This window comes from Oncorhynchus mykiss, chromosome 8 (assembly GCF_057628025.1).
Source record: "Oncorhynchus mykiss isolate SJ-2025 chromosome 8, ASM5762802v1, whole genome shotgun sequence".
NCBI classification, from domain to species: Eukaryota; Metazoa; Chordata; class Actinopteri; order Salmoniformes; family Salmonidae; genus Oncorhynchus; species Oncorhynchus mykiss.
Genome location: NC_143029.1, coordinates 67,830,767 through 67,855,758, shown reverse-complemented (window position 1 = coordinate 67,855,758; position 24,992 = coordinate 67,830,767). Strand labels below are relative to the sequence as shown.

The 24,992-nt window shown below is 40.9% G+C and overlaps 1 protein-coding gene across 1 annotated transcript; it reads right to left on the bottom strand.

Moving 5' to 3' along the window:
• Positions 1-145: 145 nt before the first annotated feature.
• On the bottom strand, positions 146-23,675 carry ahrrb (aryl hydrocarbon receptor repressor b). Its single transcript, XM_021613376.3, has 8 exons — positions 23,611-23,675; positions 22,253-22,434; positions 6,493-6,626; positions 5,330-5,419; positions 3,559-3,694; positions 3,099-3,232; positions 2,643-2,845; positions 146-2,292 (listed from the first exon to the last, which is right to left on the bottom strand). Exons 1-8 carry the CDS (start codon positions 23,673-23,675, stop codon positions 1,245-1,247), a joined length of 1,992 nt encoding a protein of 663 aa, XP_021469051.3. The 3' UTR covers positions 146-1,244.
• Positions 23,676-24,992: the final 1,317 nt, after the last annotated feature.

The window sequence follows — 24,992 nt, the reverse complement described above, 5'->3', positions numbered from 1 at the left end:
ATTGTTCTAAATAGTGTAATATTCTATGTTAGATGCCTATTGAATTTAATTGATATCTGAAACTTGTATAACTGTAATCCTTCCTGAAAAATGTAGCATACAGTGCAACAAGCAGGCTGTTGTATCGATTCATTGTTACACTGTATTACTACAAATCTTTTATTGTTTCACTCATGTGGGGTTGGACTGGCCATCTGGGCAAATGGCAGAAATACCAGTAATAAAAAATACACAAATAAAAAGTGTTACCAAAAGTTGTTTAGAAACAAGTCTGCAATTAAAGTATTACAATTTTTAGAATAGCTTTGAAAGAAATAAATTAATTTACAGATTTTTATTTTAAAAACAGCATAATAGAATGCTGTAGAAATGTTGCAGCTATGCAGCTATGGAATATGTAAGGGAACATGTCATAATTTCACATACTGTATTTTTTTCAATCTTTTCAAAATATAATAAAACATTGGCTTCATAAAACAGAACTACAGTTCCTAACATTTCTTTTGAATGCACTACAATTTTACAAAAATGTACAAATATAACAATGGACCACGAACATAAATTAACAGTATTGCTGTGCAATACATTTGGACATTATTATGTTCAGATACCGCCTTAGACATTAATGTGTGTAAATAGCTGTTAAGTGACGCTTTGTTAAATCTTAATTTATAACACTGTCTTTAAAACAAAAATGACAAACTCACTGTTAAAATAATACATTAATTCAACCGATCAAAGAATAATTCATTTAATTCACTTTTAACAAGCAACACCTGTTAATTGAAATGCAATCCAGGTGACTACCTCATGAAGCTGGTTGAGAGAATGCCAAGAGTGTGCAAAGCTGTCATCAAGGTAAGAATATAAAATCTAAAATCTATTTAGTTTTTTTTCTATTTGTTTAACACTTTTTTGGTTACTACATGATTCCATATGTGTTCTTTCATAGTTTTGATGTCCTCACTATTATTCTACAATGTAAAAAATAAAGAAAAACCATGGAATTAGTAGGTGTCCAAACTTTTGACTGGTCCTGTAAATCTGAAAAAAAGTTATATTTATCTTGTGTGTCTTATGTACAAAGTCCTTATTAAAACACCTGTCTTTGCTTCCATATATTTTTGCTTTGTAACACTGCTGATTACCTGAGATTAAATAACTACCCACCCTGCCATATTATGCATCAATACAATAAAGAAGCAATGTGGGGCCCAGATGGTTTATGAGATTTTCCATTGACCTCATTGCATGTAGATATATGGGTTTGGTTTGTGTACAATATCATTCAATGCACAGTTGTGAATCATATTTCTCTGCATGGGTATTTGGCTAATGTCATGTCCATTGTCTGACCAAGGAGGTGAGTCCATGGGTTCCCTCTTTATAGAGTGGACCAGATGATTCCTGAACTCGTAGTTCAGTTTGTTGTCTTGCTGTATGTAGCCTTTATGCTCCACAGTACCATTCCCATACACATTGCTGACCATACAGTTTGCTCCCTGACTGCTACACAGAGGGTCTGAGTGAGGTATCCTATGATCCTTCTGAGCCCTGCTCCCCACTGGGTATAAGTATTTGTGGTATCCGTTGAGCGTTGGGCTCATGTTGGTCTTGTTCCTTTGGCAGGTGGTGTATTGGTCATGGTAGTCAGCCTCCGACTTCACCTGTGGTTCTTCTGAGTAGGCCATGCTGTAGCGCTTCTCATTCCCCACCCAGGCTAGGTTGTGGGGCATGCTGTAGATGTTGCAACCGTTCTCAGAGTCAGAGTCCTGCTCTGTCTTTATGGCTGTCTCAGGCAACACCATGCCATTGTAACAGTCAAGATGGCCGCCCATGTAGTTGTTGTCTGCCTTCATGCCGTCCTCACAGAAGCTCTCCGCCTCTGGGCTGTGGAGGCCTCCGTACAGTTTGTTCTGAGAGGCATCCTGTCTTTTAGCGTGATATCCTGGAGACATCCTGTAAGGTCCAGACTTCCCCAGGTTGTTGTACTTGCCTTGTCTGCATGGTATGTAGCTGCTGCTGGGGCCCTTTCTTATGGTGGACCCGGTGCGGATGTCCCATGGATGATTAACGCTCTGAGCTTTGGGCCCACCACCCATGGAAGACAGGCAGAAGTTGATGGGCTCCTCCTGGGTGTAGTAACCATTGTTCCTATACCTGATGCCGTCTTTGGAGAGGGGTGTCCATGGGGTATAGTGGCAAGGGTCTCTGCTGGAGCTGCTGGACCAATTCAGAAGCAATACGTCACTGCTGTCACATGAACCTCTGGTGTTTCGATGCCTCTTGTCACTGTGGGAACACAAACAAAGATGACAGACAGCATTCCTTTATTTAGGAAAATGGCTAAGGAAAATATATCCATGGTCATGTATGCATTATATAATCTTCTAGTTGTGTACATTTACAGTATGAAGTAGTAATTTGACTGATTTCAGCATACCCAGTGATTGGATTCTGAAACTGATGCTGTAATAAACATGTGTCTTAAAATGTAAATTGATTGTAAGCTAAATGGTGTACATGCCTGGCTCCTTCAAAAAGTGTTTAGTAAAACCATGATATAGACAGACACAGTATTTAAAAAAGAATGCTCACTGCTCAGCTCTCCCCATGCTCACCACTCCCACAGTACTGCTTACCTGTGCTTATCTGGTGTGGGGATGACGGGGCCCTTGTTCTTGTTCCTGATCGTCGTGCTCTTCATCTTCGGCTCTGTGATGGAGGGAATCATGAGGGGCACGGCCACACAGAACAGGGCCAGCTGGGGGGGCAGCAGTGCCCCGGAGTCTGTCTTTTGCTTCTGGCCCTGCAGGAACTTCAGGCTGCCCTGGAACTGCATGCTCTGCCAAACATAAAAAAATCAATCAAACAATCAAAGTGAACTATAAAGCCCTTTTTATGTCAACATATATCTTCATAGTATTTGTGCTTTACAGTAACAGTAACCTAACCTAGACCCCCAAGGAGAAAGTGCACATACATTACTGAATAGCCAATCAGAATTGACTTCATACTGTGTGGAGCATAACGGTTAATGCCGTTTGTAAAAGAGTGGATATTGTCAGGTACTTGTGCGAGCCAAGGTACTCACTCACCAGGAAGCCTGAGGTGCTGTCCAGCAAGCAACGGACTCGGGAAATGAAACAGCGCGTGAGGAAGGAGGTGCGCTCTAGAGGAACACCGTCAGGCTCCTGGGCATGGAAGAGACTGCTCATCACAAAGTCATCACCTACAGGACAGCCACAGCATTTTTGTTAGTACAACCTATGTAATAAACGCTCTACTTTAAATTTGTTTTGGTCTCCTAACCACCAATATTACAGTGAGGGGTTTAGGATAGTATTGCAAATGACAAATAAAATACAGTATCCTTTCTTTCTTTCTGTGTCTTGTATACAGCAACTAATGTACTAATCCCTTTGTCCCTCTACAAAATGGTCATGAATGGAAACTAATGTAAATGACAAGTTGCATGTGATCATGAGGGGCTTTCCTGCATCCTTTAGCAGTTCCACAGAGAGACAAAGGTTCTGTTGATGGAAATGATCTACACACCAATTCCTGTGGCTGAGTGCTGGTCCAGGGAGGCCCCCTGGGTCCCGGGGTTCATGGCCCAGTGGAGTTGTCTTCTGAACTCCTGCCGCTCTTCCACATGGATATAATCAAAAACATTCTGGTGCATCACATCCGTCTACGGAGGAGAAGAGGGAGAGGGGAGGAGATGGGGAGGAGAGGGGAGGAGATGGGGAGGAGATGGGGAGGAAACGGGGAGGAGATGGGGAGGAGAGGGGAGGAGACGGGGAGGAGATGGGGAGGAGCAGTGGTAAAGGAGGAACGAGTCATCAAACATTCAGCCCTCCAACCAATTAACCCCCAGTTACCCGTCCATTGTGTTTGGTCAACGCATTGACCTCCCCACTTAACCTGTGTCTCGGTCGGGTGAAACACATCTATGGTCAGACGCCATGGAGGTTTCTAGACAGACACCGCAAGTGTCAGCCTGCAGCGAGCCCACTGAGAACTTAACTCTTCTGTTTTTCGGTTTCCCACCGCTGACCAGAAGGGTGTGGGAGGGAGGACCTTCTGTGACAGACTCAGTTCAATCAGCATCCCTCCCTCTATGTGGGAGATCTTGATTCTAAACATGGCATAAACTGTTTTTTTCAAATAATTGTTTTTGTAGAAGAAAAGCTTAGATGTGAAACGGAAAGTCAGAATGTATAAAGAGCTTGTAACTGTGCTGTCATCATTACCGAGTGTGTTCAGTCATTTCAAACTGCTTTGTTTAACTGTTTGCCAGTCAGAGATCTATAAATGATGATTTAAATCAATAAAACTGAGGAGTAAATAGTGAAAGCATTAAGTAATGACTTGTATACAATGTGTATCACAGCAGAGTAATTGGTGACAACAGTTGAATCGGTGAGTGATGAGTTATGACTCCCTGCAGTTTGCATGTATAATAAAGATCCCGACCTCCCCTCTCCTCAGTTAGTGGGATGATGGGTGGCCCTCCTCGCTGCCTTGATTGTGCTTTGCGTGACACTAGAGCTGCTTGCATGAGGACAGACGCAACACTATCCTGATGAAAAACCCTGCAACCCCAGCCCACACTCGTAATTCCTCTCTTTTTTCCATCTCAGCTATACCCTCTGTTCATAAAACGACAGACTCCCACTAAAATATTCAACCTTCCCATAATATCCGCTTCTTTTGCATGCAACGCTTTGAACACTTGCCCTGTGAAGCACCCCGCTTGTTGAACACACAGCAACACCATCTTAATTCCCATCAGAGGAACGATCACTGTCTCTTTAGTCTCCTTCCCATGTTAAAACCCCGGCTTTAATTAGGCCTAATAGAAATCTATTCACTCAAAAAGGACAGTTACAAACTTGCAAAGTAAATTCAATGGAAAAGTTCCAGCTGTTTGCTTCTAGAATAAAATAAATGTTGTTAAAATCCAGTGAACTACACAATTGGCTATTTTCAACTTTTGACATGGTTGGTCATATGAATCTTTTTCATTCAACCACAGTTTGATTTCTGTTATGTTTAATTTAATTACTAAAAGGGCATGGCCTTGTAATAAAAAAACTCTTCTATGTCAATTTTGTTATGTTTTCTATTGTTGGTGGTTTACTATAAAACAGTTTTACAATGCTGTATAATGTTTCCTCAGAATGTAATTTTCTATGAAAGGCTTGTACAATGGTACTGTACTTCAACTGCATTTATTACGGCTTGATTGATCATTGACCCTCAGTAGCAAAGTGAATTCTGATTTATCATGACTTTGAGAATACAAGGTGTGATTGAAACATACCTGATGAAAGCCCAAGTAGTCAACAATGGAGGTGGAGGTGTAGAAGATCAACCCATCTGTGCTCACCACCAAGGCAAACCCAGTCAGGGACTAGAAGAGACAAGAGACAGACCCACATGTTAATACACAACGGCATTAACAGTCATGTTAAATGTCTGAACATGAATTCAGGATATCATCTCTTTTAATTGAATCAGAAAATGTTCTGTATATTTGTCCTCTGTATTTCTTATACTTTTCCAACACTTTCAGTATTACCAAAGTCAACATTTTGTTTGCCTTAAAACTTAAATAATAAATGTCATTCATACTGTATGTGTGTACTAAGAACACACAGGGGACAAACTTCAGTTGCACTTGATTGATGAGTAGTTTGTTGATAAATGTTTTTTTCCGATAATGAATGGATATCGGAATGAAACATGCAAAATATTCTCTTCATGCCTCCTGATTTGAAGAGAAAAACAGGGAGAACGGGAGGAAACAACACACAGAGTTCCTCATTGACTTCCCTGTGTTGGCTGGTGCTGGAGCTGTTGTGTTTGACATTGTCGTGACTCTGGCCTGCTCCTTGGCAGGCCCTGTCACCTCCCGTCTAATTCAAGTCAGCCCAGGTCAGCTGGGCCCTCTTTTCCCACTCTCTGGTGTGATACTGACCTAACCGTGTCACCATCTTCATTCAGCAGAATCATGGTCGGCTGCTTTGGTGTCACGCTATTGTGGGAGGGGAGGGCGGGAGTTCGGGCAGGGCGGGGGTTTGGGGAGGACGGGTATTCTGAGACACGGAGGGCTGAGGGTAGTTCCGGGCGGAGGGTTGGTCTTACTCATCATCCAACCAGTTCCACTTTTGTGCCACGATATCATCAAGACATGTTCTAAACCTCAATAATCAATGTGGCTAAATTCAACTTTGTGTCATTTTTTCATTCAACAATTGTATTTATTATTTAAGAAAAAACACAGTCAGGGCAGACTGCATTTAATTCTGTTTAATGAACATGTTGTATTTATGGTTTGTTAGTCTTAAGCTTAAGCTTTCACCAACTGGGCACAAGACTATGATGTCCCATTCCTTTCTGATTTCCAGCCCTATCAGTACTCTCATCAGTGATCTCTTGGGAGGACAAATCACAACCTGACCCTTCTGCTCCACTTTGTCTCACCTCCAGTAAGAGGTCACTCTCCACCACGCTGCTGCTGGTCCCCGGGGTCCCCATGGACAGGCTCTCTTTCCTGGTATCCTGGTGGTTCACAGGCGACTCCATGATGTGCTTTCTGCATGGCTTCTCCTGGATGGCTGGATGAGAGAAAAAAAGACAACTTTCAAGGGACTAACAGGTTTATTACTGTAGATGTGGAGTGTATGATAAGTAATCAAAGAAATGTTTTGCCTTTACCTCCCTTATCTCACCTCATTTGCTCACATTGTATATAGACTTCTTTTTCTACTGTATTATTGACTGCATGTTTGTTTTACTCCATGTGTAACTCTGTGTTGTTATATGTGTCGAACTGCTTTGCTTTCTCTTGGCCAGGTCTCAATTGGATAATGAGAACTTGTTCTCAACTTGCCTACCTGGTTAAATAAAGGTGAAATAAAAATGAAATAAATATCAGATGATTAGGGTACATTAAAAAAGGTAACATTCTCCATTCCAAAAGAACAATTCTCACAATTCAGATTTCAATTCATACTGATATGAACTCATTACTGCAATATGCACACACAGAGAGGCAGTACAGTACACACACACTTTTTTACAGCATCATTTCCTATCTCCCTTTTTCTTGAAGCTATGATTAAAGGGTGTGTGGATCCTACATTCTGTGTCCAGAGAGAGGCAGTGTTTACACCTGTCTCCCTGGGAACCACAGAGGAGAGAGAGAGGCAGTACAGTACCAGGCTGCCCCTGCTCCTGGTCCGCTCTGCTGCTTCCCTGTGCTGTGGCATCTTCCGGACGGCAAGGGAGGGAGAGCACAGAGCAGAAGTGACTGTGCCCAGAGTGCGTGTGAGAGTCCCTGCTGTCTGACAGCCTTTGCGTGTTCACAGCACAAAGATACAGTATATTCACCAGCGGCACAAGGGGGTCAGGGAGGAAAATGGGCGGGAAATTGGCCCCAAGCCACCTCATTAGCGTATTCCCACCCTCCTGGCTCCCTGGCTGCCCCCTCCATGACTAAACCAGGAAATCCAGGTCAGGATCACTAGAGGGAGGAAGGGAGAAATGGATAGAGAGAGAGGGGGAGAGAGAGGGAGTAGGAGCTGGCTGGCTGAGGTGACACTGTCACGCAACTAAAACGTCTGTCAATCTCCTCCATATCCCTAACAGTGGTCTGGCGCCTGTTCAAGCCATTGCATGTAAGATGGCAAGCTACATTAGCCTACAAAGAATTTCATAATACCTACAGCTGTTAAATATTGACGACCGCTAACTTACACAGAATTCTCTGCCTAAACATTAGGCCCACAATGCAACTGAAACAACATACCTAGTAGATGGGATAAATAATGCATGCAGTTACATTTATATGTATAGTATTACATGCAAACATACGCTGTCAAGGTAATAACTAAGACTGTGGGAAATCCATGACATTATTCCTTATGGAATTGTCCAAACATCATGTCCTTAAGTTGATATACCTTTTAGCATCAACAGTCTATACTGCATGCCATGACAACTGCATTGGTGAAAGCATGGATAACATGGAAATGCACTCTATCAATTGTATTATTTCTACTTTTAGGAGTGAGCTAATGGAGCTAACCCACAAACACACAGGCAAGCAGGCAAACACATGCACGGACATGAGCTAACACACACACGCTTGGTGGCAGGCACACACACACACACCTCTGGGGATGATATGAAAAAAAACAGAATAGTAGTAATAGCAATCGTGCCAACAAATCCTCTTCCAGCCATTCCCTATTAGTCGGAAACGGCCAGCATATGCTTTGCTGGGAATTACTACAGACAACTTGGTATGTTTCATAGAAGGCACATTCAATATAATTTCCACTCACAATGGATGTTAATGCTCACTTACAACAAAGAGGTCACGACTTATGTGAGGGCAATGATGAAGAGCACGCACATCTTTGCCCTTCCTAAGATAATGATACCACATACAGTACAAAGCATATGAGCCTCATCTGGAAGAACCAGTGAAAACAAGAGAAAATTGTTTGCACAATATGTCCAGTTAGATTACCACAGGTTTGACATTTCCACATTCAGACAAACTGCTTGAACTGACCACAGGAACTCAATGGGAGAGGTGCCATTGTTACAGTCAATGATCATTACGCCTCAATCACAGCGGATCCAGTGAAATGTAAACACAAGCTTCCTTTAATACACTTGCCCTCAAACACACAATGAGTCATTCATATTTGCTTCTGTTGTCCTCACAGTCACAGCAAGGGCAAGGCATAAATCATTCAGATGATTTCATCACGTTTACTGTACTCTTCCTTCAGAGGCTTGTGATGAGTATCTACTGTATCTGTTCTAGATGTTGTTTTATTCAGTAGGTTGTGTGAGATGAACACTAAGCACTGCTTGTGACTGTATACAATAAGTATGATCAAATGGATCATATGGAGGGAGTGATCTTTGTCAAAGGTACACACGCATTGTTACACGAGATGGAGAGGAGCCATACTAGTTAACTAGGTATGCCCAAAAAATGGACCTATTACCATCAACTGAAGAGTACATGGTGTGCTTGCTAGTTCTTAATTCACTGATGTATTTACAACGGAATCCACTAAAGTGGCTCTGGTTCATAACCACATCACAGCACCAATCACTCTTCATCAGGAGACTGAAGCTTTTGAAAGTACACCCAAATTGACTTTGACATTGAATCGCCTGGATGCTATTCCCTCTACTCCACATAGTTTATTCTCTCTATAGCTTGTCTCATGGCGTGATTCAAGCAGATAGAGTTGACTTCATCGGTCTGCCTGTGACACGATTTCTAATGAATGTTCCCTCCACAGTCCATGGAAATCCGACTCATCACAAGGATTCCTCATGTGATCGGTTGCAGGGCAAATCAGCACGCTAATCCAGGCCATGATTTCATTATCACGTGCTCCAGTTGGAGGTTTGGCTCTCCATTATCAATACAAACAGCAGTTTTCATCACGCAAGCCTGAAGGGGGGATCTGGGAGTGGTGCGTTGGGGTAGGAGGGGTGGGATTGCTGCTGGATGGATCCCAGCATCCACCACCACTACACATCACCTTTAAGGCCACATAACATCCCACCAACCCAGCAATCAGGCAGAGGCATACACCTGCTAGTGGGGGAGGAAGAGATACACCTGAGATACACATCCCACCAACCCAGCAATCAGGCAGAGGCATACACCTGCTAGCGGGGAGGGAGAGATAAAGGGAAGAAGGGATGTGTAGCTGTGGAGGGGAAGGAACGACCGACTGAAGATAGAGTCAAGCAGTGGCGAGTGGCAAGCCAACAGTTACCTACCACCACTCACATCACCAGCCATTCCTTCTGTTCTGTCCATCACTCCCAGGCTGTGGGGAGTGGGCACGGGCAGGCAACCACTGCTTAGGACTTCAGAATAGCATGACATATACAGTACCAATCAAAGGTTTGGAGACACCTACTTAAACAAATCTAAATATATTTTATATTTGAGATTCTTCAAAGTAGCCACCCTTTGCCTTGATGACAGCTGTGTACACTCTTGGCATTCTCTCAACCAGCTTCACCTGGAATGCTTTTCCAACAGTATTGAAGGAGTTCCCACATATGCTGAGCACTTGATGGCTGCTTTTCCTTCACTCCGGGGTCCAACTCATCCCAAACCATGTCAATTGGGTTGAGGTCGGGTGATTGTGGAGGCCAGGTCATCTGATGCAGCACTCCATCACTCTCCTTCTTGGTTAAATAGCCTTTACACAGCCTGGATGTGTGTTTGGTCATTGTCCTGTTGAAAAACAAATGATCAGTTCTTGCAATAATATGGACTTGGTATTTTACCAAATAGGGCTATCTTCTGTATACCACCCCTACCTTGTCACAACTGATTGGCTCAAACGCAATAAGAAGGAAATCAATTCTACAAATTAACTTTAACAAGGCACACCTGTTTATTGAAATACATTCCAGGTGACTACCTCATGAAGCTGGTTAAGAGCATGCCAAGAGTGTGCAAAGTTGTCATCAAGGCAAAGGGTGGCTACTTTGATGAATCTCAAATATAAAATATATTTTGATTTGTTTAACACTTTTTTGGTTATTACATGATTACATATGTGTTATTTCATAGTTTTGATGTCTTCACTAGTATTCTACAATGTAGAAAATAATGAAAATAAAGACAAACCCTGGAATGAGTAGGTGTGTCCAAACCTTTGACTGGTACTGTAAGTCAAACGACTGTAGCCAGCAATAGCATCCATGTTAATGTTGATGTGATGCTGCCTTGGAGGAAATAGCAGGAAAACTAATGATGCACTTGTGTTATGAAGCTCCAATATTAACACAGTCTTAAAGAGGTACAGTATCTATGGCTGGATGTTGTACTCTTAGTTGCCAAAATGTCCCTCTGGTGACTATTGACATGGGTTGGTCACTGCTGCTATACTGGCAGACTCTCACCAGAAACAAAAGAGGACAAAGTCAATTGTCCACAGACCATAAAAATGAAGGAATTGTTATTAGTGGACCAGACTTAATTCAGCTGAATGTTAACATGGTGAGACTGTTGAGGTCAAACTAGAAAATGTGAGAATACAAACCACCCATTTAAAGATGTTAAAAGCAAGCTTGGATCCCACAGTTTCTGTGCCAGGACTTAGTGACACGTTGACTGTGTCTGAAAAACAATACCATCCTTTATATATGAATATTGAAGCGGTTGTAAGGTTGTCTGAGCGGTTTGCTGAGTGGCAGAAGAATCCTATTGTCTACCATCAGACAACGGACCCCACTAGCTTCAACTATGTCATTGCTGACCTGAGCCAACACCCCAGAATAGTTCAAAACTACCTGGTGATATAACAATAGGGGATTTGGAAACTCAAAAGTGTTTTGTTCTTTGGGAATAAGTCAAAGAAAGAAAAAAAAAAAAAAAGTCAAAGAAAGAAATAGAGTGAATTAAAAAAAAGAGATAGCAAGCAACACCATTGCATGACTATTGCCTCTCCTGTACCAGTGTGAGAGAAACAGAAGAATGTGTGGGTGTGATTTCACCTGTTTTGTGTCAGCTGAGTAAATACTTCCTATCGAGAATGGGGAGGGGAACAGAAAATAACAGAGCAGGGAATTAGTAGGCAAAAGGGGGGGAAGAGAGTGTGAAGCTGTGGGACTCCCAAAGCGTGCCGTGTAAATCCTTCCCCTGCACGGAATCCCAGGCGTTGCGTGAGGGGGGTTCCGGCGGCTCCCGCTCCTGCTCTCCTCCCGCCTGGCTCTGAGCGTGCTCTCTTTCAGTAACATCCCAACACTTTTCTGTGGTGTGCGGCATCACTCCACAACAGGCCCTGACAGGGTCAATGAGGCCTGAACACTTCAGGTTAAAAGCCTGCGGTGTGACAGACCCAACAGTGTTCAGACGTTTTAATCTGTCACCCTCATGGCACTCACTTTCCGAGCCCAAATGGGGAGAATTTCACAGCAGACAATGGCTCATATACTGACACATATACATACTGTAATTTACACGCAATCCACTGACTGGAGCCAGGGCAGCTTTCAGGGCTTGACTGGAAAAACATGGTGGGGAGAATCTTTAAATCTGTGGTCTAAAAGGAAAGCAGATGTCTGCTACTTCACACATTGACACGGAACACATGAAAACAAAAGGTCCATAAACCAAGCTTCATTACTATAGGGGCATGCTGCACATCCAAATGCCGTATCTTTTTAAATAAAGAGTCAAATACAACAAGAATGTTTTCAGTTATAGAGCCGTTGTTGTAATAGTGAGGACAGTTAGCAACAGTCAAATCAAATTCCTACAGGTTGTTGTAAAAATACTCAGAGGACCACTAAGTAATATCGCTGAACTGAAGAATTGCATAGTTCATTGTTAATTTCAACAATATCTCAATTTGTGGTTGAAAATAGTATTTTTTTCCCCACAGAAAAAGTTTTGTTCCAAATACACATTCCTTTCTCATATACTGTATCTGGCCTGATGCAACAGCTATCCAACTCTGACATGATAGATATACCTACAGCATGAAAGCTACAAAACTGTATCTTTATCTTTTGTTTTAGTAAAGAATATATTGAAAAGGACCAACCCTCTCTCTCCCTGGGATACACTGCTGGGGCTGTTGTTGATGGGAGATTACATGCTAATCAAACCCAGACACTCCCCTGACAGACAGTCAACGTTACATTTACAACCAGATGTGTGTTTATGCAGGGGAAATAGTGTCGGTGGGAATGGAATGACAACACTGCCCAAATGCTCTGGTTCATGATCTTTTTATAAAACAACATATTTTTGTAATATTAAAAACATGAGAATTACAAACACCAATCTCAGATGTCAGAAACCATGGTGATTGGACTAACATTGACCATCATAATGACTCTTTACCTCCAAACTTTGAAGGGGGAAAAAAACTCTCAATTCTGGATTTAAGGCAATCATTTTAATCCACTGACAATGAATCAAGGAGAGCAACGAACACCTACCCCCAAAATAACGCCTTTGTAGGTTTTGGAACTATTAGTGATCTAATTTGCTTATGTAATCAGATTTTGAGCTATAGCCAACCAACTATGTGTAGAATTACCCAAATTATATACCCTCAATTCCATTCCACTTTCGAAATCAGTCTTCAGAATTCCAGGCCAGCAGGCCCTCGTAGTTGTTCCATTAACTATATATAATGCCATTGTTGTAGGTTTTATGTTTGAGAGACAGCCATTTAGCCAAGGAGCAGATTGCATAAAAGCCAAGTGACATCATGGGAGTCATAAAGAAGAGCCGAAAATAATCTTAATACCAATCTTGGTTTATGTGTTGTTCTGTATGGTTGCTTGCATGCAAAATAAAACTGAGCACACAAAAAAGCAAGCCGGGGTTGAGTAGAATGTGTTTTCAATAAGTATTTGTCCCGCCTTGCATTAAAGGTCCAATGCAGCAGTTTTCATCTCAACATGAAATAATTCCTGGGTAAGTACCTTACTGTGATTGTTTTCAATTAAAATTGTTAAAAAGAAACTAAAATAGCTTCTCAAGCAATTTTGTTTGGACTGTCTGGGAGTGGTCTGAGTGGAGAGGGGGAAACTGAACTAACTGGTGATGTCACCAGGCAGGCCAAATCTCCATCCCACCCAAACAGGCTAGAAATTCAGGCCGGGTCTTTTCAAACAGCTCTTATGCTAAAAGGGCATTATCATCCTTTCCAACTTCTGTTGAGTGAAAAAAAAAAAAACAGCAGCGTTGCAGTTCTTGACACAGTCAAACCGGTACACCTGGCACCTACTACCAAATCCCGTTCAAAGGCACTTACATTTTTTTGTCTTGCCTGTTCACCCTCTGAATGGCACACAAACACAATCCATGTCTAAATTGTCTCAAGGCTTAAAAATCCTTCTTTAACCTGTCTCCTCCCCTTCATCTACACTGATTGAAGTGGATTTAACAGGTGACATCAATAAGGGATCATAGCTTTCACCTAATCAATTTATGTCATAGAAATAGCAAGTGTTCCTAATGTTTTATACACTCAGTGTATATAAATCACAGGAAAATCACATTGTTGACTGCACTGGGCATTTAATCAAATCCAACATAAAGCCACTGACCTTTAAAGAGCGACTGCCCCTGAAACCAACCAATCTCTTGAAAATGGCCAATGTGGCATCGATATGAGTCAGAAACCTTTATTCTAGTATCAAAATTGACTAAAAAGTATAAATAAAATAATGTTGGTATAAAGTCAGACTTGTTTAAAACAGTTTGGAACCTCAGTGCATCACAACGAGTAAATTAAGGATGGGTTTGGATTACAATAATGTCAACAAATCATGCTGCCTTTTGCCAAACTCCACGTGTAATTCACACCTCCGCCCTCTTTGCATCCCTTCATTAAGTAGGGCTCTGTTGTTTCATCGCCCCCAACGCAATCAAAGGTCACGGCCGTTTGAGACTGAAAAGCCCTAGCTATACCACAGAAGAAAAAAATTATACTCAACTGACCACTCTAACAATGAAAATAAATGTTTTCAAAAATGGAAGGCAGTCGGGAGGAGGCAAGATCAGGTGGGGCCATTCTAGACAAAGACAGGGTATATCAGTACACTTGTAACAACTTAAGCATCACAAAACATCTATTTGATCAAATAGGCCACACGCAGCAAATAAGCCATTACATTTTTTGTTAACCAAATTTGACACTCTCATTGATACCTGGGTCTTATTCACAAGGGTGCCCTGATTAAAGCAATGCAACAATCGAACACAATATTAAACAGCAATCAAATGACAGCAAATTACCTTTGAATAGGTCAATAGCCTACAGATGAATATGAGCAAAACGCAATTGCTGAATTTATGTAGATATTCTACACTAAGTGTTTTGTTAACTTTCAAATGTAGGAACAGATCCATGTAGAATAAACCCTTTACATAATACCATAGAAGCAGTGTTCTACTAGTATACTGTAGCAATTTGCACCTTTCATTGTCATTGCCAGCCAATACAGATACTGTGCTACCACCATTTTGTCTGGTGGTAATGGGACCTTTGCAAACATGTCAGAGTGGTGTCCCATTTACAACAGGAGTTCCCTGATCCTGGTGCAGAATACACAGGGTTTCTCCCTCCCCATATTGACTAATACCATTCAATTGACCTTGTCACGCTGTCTTGTCAGACCCAGTTGTAAGTATAAAACAGCAAGATTTATCTCAAAAGATTGTCATACAAACCAGCAAATGTAGAGGCTAATAACAATTGCCCATGAGCATTTCTCTCTAAAACACATCTGCCAGTAGAGTAATGAGGTAGAGAAGTGAATTAGACAAGAGGAATATGCAGCTGCCAAGCATAAGCAATGCCATGACTAATGCATTCAGACCAGAGCCTTTAATTCTTTAATTTCATTGGCTTGGAACATGTATACAGCAGTACTGCACAAAGCAAAAAAGTCTGGGTGGCTATGGAGGGATAAAACGTATACGAAATAATGACATCAAGGACACCAAATAAATATATCAACCTTCTAAACGCTGACTTAACTACGCTATAAATGTCATAGAAAGCTTTTAAGAAAGGTACAGTATAATAACTCACATTGAAGTCAATGGAGCTTCCTGCTCCATACCACCTCTAGACTGGGTATGTGAATCAATCTTAACATCTGTAAAAACGTATGTCCTGGTCTCTGTGTAGTGCTGTAAAGGCAATAAGGGTCACTCATTTCTGCAAGGCTGGTCTTCTACTCGTTGCACTGATCTACAGATCGTTTTCATAACCGTTTCTGAGGTCAGAACCCAGTCTGCTGCAGTCACGCAACTGCTCGGCTGGTGAGCTTAACTACACCACTACTACACGAAGAGCCTCTTAAAGAGACCGTGTGCCGACTTCCTAAGAGGCTAAAAGTCATTACTCAGTCACAAGTAGTTACAGTACTTACCTGTATCAGGAGGGCTCTACTGTTACTAACACTGTGAGGTTTTCCTCCTCAATGGCTCTAAGAGCAAACATGTTCACCTCTCGTCCTTGTATTTTTGAGTGATACCTTTGTATCAATCACTGGGTTTTGTGAGGTGAACTGGATGAGAGGCAGGGAGGAGGTTTTAATTTCTAGGACTGATTTGCAGGTTAGTGTCTTTCATGACGAATCTTGTTCTGGAGGCAGCTCTGCAGTGGTCACTAGCCGGCACAGACACAAAGTCGTAAAATCTGATTTAAACCTAAACATAACCTTACATTTTTTTTCTTCATTTTTACAATATATCCAATTTTTACTTTGCAGCTGGCCCATATAGCGGAAATCACTCAGTTCTGCCTACAGGACTAGACTCATCCCAATAAACGTCAACCTGCAACATTTCACCCTTGCTGATTGACATTACTGTGAGTAGCTACTACAGTAATGCGAGTCTTCAGAGGGTCAGTGTAAGGTGCAGAGGAGAGGATAAATCACTGGGAATCTCAAGAAGAGTGGCGCAGCGGTCTAAGTGCTAGAGGCGTCACTACAGACCCTGGTTCGATTCCCGGCTGTACCACAACATTGATTTGGAGTCCCATAGGGCGGTGCACAATTGGCCCATCATCATCCGGGTTAGGGTTTGGCCGTCATTGTAAATAAGAGTTTGTACTTAACTGACTTGGCTAGTTAAATAAAAGGTTAAATCAATAAAAAAAATCTCCAAAATAAAGAGAAGCCTATATAAACATCAGTGAAGTTACTTGAGGAGCGAAATCTGAAATCTAAATAAGACTACTTACTTTCACAGCCATGTTGAACCTACATCTTATGAAATGATATCATTGTTGTTTACACATTACCGTAACTACCATAATATACCTACCTAATTTAAAAGCTTAATTAACAAATTAATTCAACTCAATTGTTACTGCCTAAATTCCCAGTCCGAGATCTTATCTTTCAGTTTTCAGGGGTTTGTTCACGTATGGTTCACATATGGTGCTGTCCTGCAGTCTGCAGATGGACAACTTATCCCTAGTAATGGTAGCTCTTCCAACACCAATTAGGTTACAGGCCAAAGTGACACCCAAGCTGATGGAAGCAATTGTGCGTCTGTCTCACGAGGGCGACAGAGCTGGTGAGAAGTTTAGCTATCATCTTAGTTCTAATCAGAGATTACGTTCTTGAGTCGATAGAGTTGTATATGAAGTGACAAGTGGTAGAGTGACTAGTCCGAAGGGCAGTTGGATTTGTTGTAGAAAAGCCGTTGTCCGTTGAAACACTAGAAGCCCTGAAGATGGTATGCTACTACTGTATGCTATTACAGATGATCAACCCCTGTCATCCTCACTTTTGAACATTTGTCTATTTGTCTGTTTCCATTAACATACATTTGTTGTCTTGCAGCTTTCATTGTTATCATGCCAAAATGCATCACAATATCAGTGGTGAAAATGCTTGTTAAGAGGGTGTGACTAGAGATTAAGCTGATGGAATGTTTTTTATGATCTGATGTCACATTAAAAATCACAGTTTAGACAAAAGGGCTTGTGCCAAATCAGTTAGCACTGCAGTCTCTGCAATAAGACCAAGAGTAGTGCCCCTGCCTTATGACATATTGGGGTCACTACCTCACGCTATTGCGTGCAGACAAATCAGAATATATTTTCACTCCGTGAATATCGCCTTTGAGCTGATTGAACACTTTAACCGATAATCTGGTGACTGAATATCAGTGAAAAGCAGTAAAAATACAAAAAATACATTCACTGGATCAAACATACTGTACATACTATATGATATAATATGACATCTGTAAAGAATGATAATCATTTTCAATGATAATAATTATGTGTTACAAACAGAACAAGCTAAATGAATTGTACCCTTTTCTAAAAACAAATGAAGTGAACAATAGCTTTCTGGATTAAGTGTAACAACAAATGGGATTTGAGAAAAGCTAATATGATTGTAAATTATCCTGGCCCATATTAGAATCGGGAGTTAATTGCTTGGATCCATTGGAAGGAATGTTTCTGATCCGTATTGAAAAACAGTCTATTCAAACATGATGACTAGAAACAAGAGGGAACTGGAATTTCCCCGATCTGCACGCAAGCTGAAGGGAATCTGCCAGAGAAGGTTTTGCAGCTGCCAAACAGCAGTGTAACACTCTGCCCTCCAGTAAACATGGAGATGGGAGAACTCAAGACCTCTTCTGTTTACTGGTTCCATTTTAGCCCCTTGATGATAAACACTACATGTAACTGGAATGGGAAATAAGGAACCAGACTGCAGTGTGAAACATCACAATTCAAAGCATTCACAGTACTTACACCAAAAGGTTTTACATAAAAGTAATGCTCTCTCATTGGTACTTCAAAATGTGCCTCTCTTTGTACCAACTGTATAACATTTCAAAACCCTGTCACTCATCACTCTCAATGTCATTAAATCAAACCTAGAACATTTTCTGCATTTCCCTATGAAGACTATCAGTCTGTACATACAGTGTGTTTCCAGAAGAGCATTTAAAGGTTATGGACGATTACCCAGTCTACCTCTCTTGCTTTCATGTGGTCAAATCCACTCACCTGGCAGCGCCTCAAATACATTAGCTCGGATTAGCTTCATTTTAATTACTTAATTTGGCCACATCTGGGATATAATTCCCTGAAAGTCGGATCTGATTCAACAATTTAGGTACAGTATATAATTATTTGATTTGATTATAACCAATTCAAATTGTGTTTACAATACGCAACAGATCATAAACAAAATCAGAAAATAATCACATTTGAAAGCCATCATTCATATTCACACACAGCATCCTCCTCGTGTCATGTGAAGGCATCAGATTCCAACCAAGCAAAGCTGATCTATAAAACCCAACATTGTGGCATAGTGCACTTGGTACATACCTTTCTTTCTTGAGCATTACAATGAGCCCTGAGGGCAGCCCAGGGCCTTGCCAGGGAGCAGTCACGCGATGTACTCGGGAGAAAGTGGAGAATTCATTAACTCTCTGATCTGACTATGCCTTCCCTGACACTTTCACTAGTGCACAATTACTCCCTCATGTGCTGGAGCACATCACAGCTTCCTAATATCTTTCATGATCTTTTCCCCCGTTACTCTGTATTTCACAGAAATACACTGTCATGTCGGCTCATAGAAATCAAACAGGCAAGTTAGCTGGCGCTGACAAGACGCTCAGCATACATCAAGCTTCAGGTAACACTTAAGGAACAGGCAGCATGGAAAATGACATGATTTCTATGGACTTTTGGGGATTCTTATGAATCCATCACATCCTTCTCTAGTCTGATCAAAGAGAAGCCTTTTCATGATGAATGTGCAACAGGCAGTATCAGAACCATGGTATTATTTACCATTGACACTGTGATCCTACCTGCAAGGACACATACCTGAAACCACAGTGAGCAGTGTAGTTTGTACTAGTTCTATCGTTTTATATTGACGTTTTAGTCATTTAGCAGGCGATCTTATCTGGAGCGACTTACAGGAGCATTTAGGTTTAGGTGCCATGCGCAAGGGCACATCCCATGCTCAGTGATTCAAACCAGTGATCTTTCGGTTACTGGCCCAATGCTCTTAACCACTAGGCTACCTGCCACCCCATCACTTTACCTGCCCTTTTATAATTGAGCTCACTGCAATGAAGTGAAGTGCATGCCTCAATCCTATTAACCACTCTGTGAGCTTATTGCGATCAGCAGTGAAGACCGTACAAGAGTGCGTGATGTCTAAATGGGCCTGATGAACAGAACCTGGCAAGGGGAACCACAGCTGCTGACAAAAAGGAGGAACAGTACATAGCACAACTTGTACTGCACACCCATTCATAAGGCCATAGGGGTTTACAGCGTTATTATGCTCCTGTGTGGCTAAGTCGGTAGAGCATGATGCTAACAACGATTCCCGCTGGGACCACCCATACATAAAAATGTATGCACACATGACTAAGTCGGCTAAGGGCTGTTCTTAGGCACATCGCAATGCGGATTGCCTGGATACAGCCCTTAGTCGTGGTATATTGCCCATATAACACAAACCCCGAGGTGCCTTATTGCTATTATAAACTGGTTACTAAAGTAATTTGAACAATAAAAATAAATGTTTCGTCATTCCCGTGGAATACGGTCTGATATACCACGACTGTCAGCCAATCAGCAGTCAGGGCTCGACCCACCCAGCTTATGATATATGATATATCCTTATACAGTATCCTTTAAAAGAACAGCATCGATCCCCCTTACTCACACACTGTGTCAGCTGAATGAGATACGTCATCAAGATTATTCACAAATGTACTTAGCAAATAGCACACAAAATGAGAGATGACTGAAAAACAAGAAAACCACAGTTCTGGCACACATCCTGTGTTAGTGGTGTAACAGCTACAGCATTGTCTCAGGCTGTAGCTGTAAATAACATCTGCTTTAAACTTGAAGGTTTGTAGGGTGCTAAAAACCTATTAAAAAACAACCACCTGTTGAAACTGGAATATATTCTTGTGTTTAAGGGTCAAATCTTAACCAATATTTGTAGTGCTTCATTTAGTCTTATCCAGGGGTCATAAAATCAGACTTGGTGATCAACTCGGGGAGTTGAGTACTGGGTGATCAAATTTGAGCATAATTGTGCCCGACAACAGTCCAACAAGTGTTGGGACAACAAAGGATTTCGCTCTGCTGCATGCTGTGCTCTCAGCTTGTCCTTGATGGACCAAAATATTTAGTGGTTTGGGGTCTGCCACTCACGCCTTTTGTTGTGCAGTGCCAATCTACACAATTATTGACTTGAGACTATTCATGCAAAGATACCCACCAGCTCCAGCATGGCCACAGAAAGAGACAAGCTCATTACATCCCTAATGAGGGAAGATGGTTTAATATTTGTTTTCTGTTCTGCTGTAACTGTAGATGGGAGATTTCAATTGGACAATACAATTACTTTAAGTTTGTAGCTATTGATATTAGTGAAAAGAGCAGAGCTACTAATTTCCGTCATTAGATAGCATATCTATCCTTTTTGTTCAAAACAGGTAAGCTACCTCCAGTATGAGCTTTGCCTTTGAAGCAATTCAAAGCTTTAAAGATGTACAGCATATTGCAAAGAAGTCATAAATAGCTGATGGCTGACACCTCATTTAACATGTGGCCATTTGAGTCAAAACCTGTTCTGAATCAGATAATCAAATTAAGTTAACACATGTAGCAACCCCACCTTGACCTAACATATTTAATTACAGAAGGGACTGGAAATGACACAGAAAAAAACAAGAAGGTACATTTAACCAACATATATATAAGTATATTGCAATAGTTCATATAGGCTACCAGGCATGTTAATCCAATACAATGATCAAGGGTGCCACAGTGGCGTCATGCATGCATGGGTAAAATATCTGTTTGGTCATGTTTTCCACCTTCATTTTCTCAATGTAGTAAACCTTGTCAAATACGTAGAAAAGTAGGAGAGAGGTAGGAGTGTGCATGGTGAAAATATCAAAAGGCTCGTGATGTCTTGTATGCCTGCTGTAGCGGTCCATGAGATAAACAGCAGAGCACATGTAGAACCTAGTTCAGCTAGCTGTCTGAATGTGTTACACCCAGCCTGATGATTCATACCACCCTTTTTGTATGATAAATAACATTCTTTCAGCTGTCTAAATGTTGTCTAAAATGTTGTCTAAATGTTCTCATTAATAATGTTAACAGAATTATAGCTTCATGACAGGGAAGCAGCACTAGGGTAAAATAAGTGTGGCAGCACTGTGGATGTGATGCAACTCAAGTGTACAAAACAACATTTTCATTATAAAAACAAACTTTGTAAGGTTGTGATAATTTATTTTTTATTTTTTATTTTACCTTTATTTAACCAGGCAAGTCAGTTAAGAACAAATTCTTATTTTCAATGACGGCCTGGGAACAGTGGGTTAACTGCCTGTTCAGGGGCAGAACGACAGATTTGTACCTTGTCAGCTCGGGGGTTTTAATGAATTGCACAGTACTGTATGCATATGATACAGAATGTACACTAGTGCACCATGAAGTGTGACATCTAATATACAACAGATCCTGCAGTAAAAATAAATCATTTTCATACTACAGTATAGGTTGTAATCTTAGCATTCAGGGCCAAAACCCGCATGCTCGCTGTCACGATAAGGTGTAACTGCTGTCACGAGAGACTGTATAGGGTGTAACTGCACCACATGGGGACGCTGTGCTGTCCGTACCTTGAAAGAAGCTTTTGACCCGGAGGTAGCTGACGCTGAGGCGGAGCACTGAGAGCTTGTCCAGTTTGGAGATGATGTCTGGGGTGAAGGGTAGGAGACTGGCCAACCGCTCCAGCTCTGCATTCAGACGGTCACGGTGCCTCTTAGACGGGTTGGTCTTCTGGCTGGCCGCTGTCTGTTTTCTGTCGGATATAGAGCCAAATAATTTAACAAGGTTAATTGATGTTATGAAAAATAAATAATCTAGGAAGTATTAGATCAATTTCCTGAGGCCAAAAATACAGTGCTATTTCCCCAATGATGACTGGTTTATTCAATAAGCAAGCATGCATTAATGACATATAGTCTCCTCTGGTATATTAATCAATAGTTATTGGAACCTGTATCCTGTCTAAGGGGATATTTTGAGAATGGTCAGGGGTGGTCTGTGGGGTCTGAGAAACAGTAAAGTCCTTGAGTAAAAAGTAAAAACAACAATGACTAAATAATGAAGAGGGAAAGCCTCTGTAGCTAGCAGGTCCTTCAACAGAATAATGCTGAAGAGACAAATGCTCACAGATGAGCATGAACTATATCAAATAAACTGGTGTAACAGGTGTACTGTACCAAATCTTACTCTCCAATGTAATAATGTAAATACATGGTATTAGCACCACAATTCAAAGTGTAACCAAATACCCTTGGAAATAAACACAATATAACAACGAATGCTTTTGGGTTTGATGCTCTGTTTAAATTGTAGCCTATGTTTGAACATAAATTATTTTTGTCAATTAATTTACAAATGTGTGGAATATCTATCAATGCCAGACTTTAAACAAGGTTACTGTCATTATAGAATATATTTTAGTTTGCACATGTAACCAACAGGTATGCATTTCATGTGAGATGAACTACTAAAATCAAATAGGTTGATTCTAAGAACTCATGACTACTATTGTGTTGGCATGTGTTGCTGCCATCTTTAGGTCTCTCTTTATGTAGTCTTGTCGTGATGTGTGTTATGTCCTATAATTGTATTATATATATATTTTTTTAAATCCCAGCCACCATCCCCACAGGGGGCCTTTAGCCTTCTGGTAGGCAATCATTGGAAATAAGAATTTGTTCTTAACTGACTTGCCTAGATTAATAAAAAAATATATTATTATTGAATGTAACAAGTCACTTTTGTACAACTTTTGCACATGTCAAATATAATCATTCATTCATGATCGGTAGTGTGCAACAGATGAGAAATAGATGGTTGCATTATTCCAATCATATAGCTTGATAAGATAGGTCAATTATGATTTAATTAATCAAATCAAATAAAACATTCAATACAAAAGTGACAATATCTGGTAGTGGTACTCAACTGTTTTTGGATGGGCTTCCTTCTCTTCCTCCCAGCATATAAGCAGTCCCCAGGTGGAATCATCATCTGAGTCAATTAACATGAATGCATTACTGGTCTCAAGAAGACAAAGCTTACACGAAGGGCATATTACGATAAAGATTCGCAAGTCCCCGTCAAGCAACAATACGGATTGGTGTTTAATATTTATTCATTCATCTATCACAATAAACAACGGCAAGAGCTGCCACAATGAAACTCATTTAGCATCCCGTTATTTCACAACACCCGCATACGTTTGTTTACATTCCGGGACCAATGGCATAATAGCGTGGAAAAGTGTAATGCGTAGTAGCCTAAGCGTAGGCATAGTAAACCATCGATTCAAGGGAAATTACCTTTGCTGATACATTTTTTTTAATTAACAGATCTACTAGCTTACATATTGTATACAAATGTAACAACTCACCTAAAGGCTGTTCCAATCAATTTGCAAATCAAAGTTAATAGGCAGTCCTCAACCGTCTAGAACCCCGTAAATGTACAATTTGTGAATAAAGTTTAACAAAAATAACTAAACTATTGCATACAATACAGCTCTCAGTAAATGTGCTTTATCAGTCGGCGGTCTTCTTGTCAGGGATGTGGTTGATGTTATATACCCGATTGGGTGGCGTTAAATTCCACGTAGGCTATTTCAGGTGGCGGATTCATCCCAATGACCTGGCATGCTCTTCGCACGCAACTCTCCGGGATGCTCTTCAGGACTGGGACCCACAAGCAGTTTCGCACTTCTCAGAGTTTAAGCCAGTGAGCGAGGGTCTCTTATTATGGATATTATTTAATATTTACATATAATGGAATACGTTCATTTACAAACGAAATAGTATTAATGTAGGTTATATCCACCATTAGCATTCATTTTGACGTTTGGAAAGGAATGGAAAGAGCCACAGCAATTTTCCGGGAGGACAATAGCCAAAATGTTCATGTTCTCACATAAAAAAAAAATGTAACTTCACTTTCCTACGTAGCGAAGGGTACAAGACACCAAATTAAAAACAGGGTGAGTAGCCAATTGTTCTGGAATAAATATGTAAAAATTGTCATTGGATGTGCTACTGTAGCCCAATAATGTACTAACGGAGAATAGAGTCTATGGGCTAGTGCTATTGTAGCCAATGTAAACGAACTTCTGTTAAACATAACTTATTTAAAATAGTGTGTGTGCATCTAGGCTATGCTAAAGTCTATTCAATGTATTGCATCGTCGAGATCAAACGAGGGGGACAGTAGAATTATGCCTAAACACTGCATGAATGTCCCCAGAATTAGGGTCAATGGGTTCTTAATAAAACAAATCCTTCCTAAAAAAATAAATACAAAAATAATGTTATTCAGTGT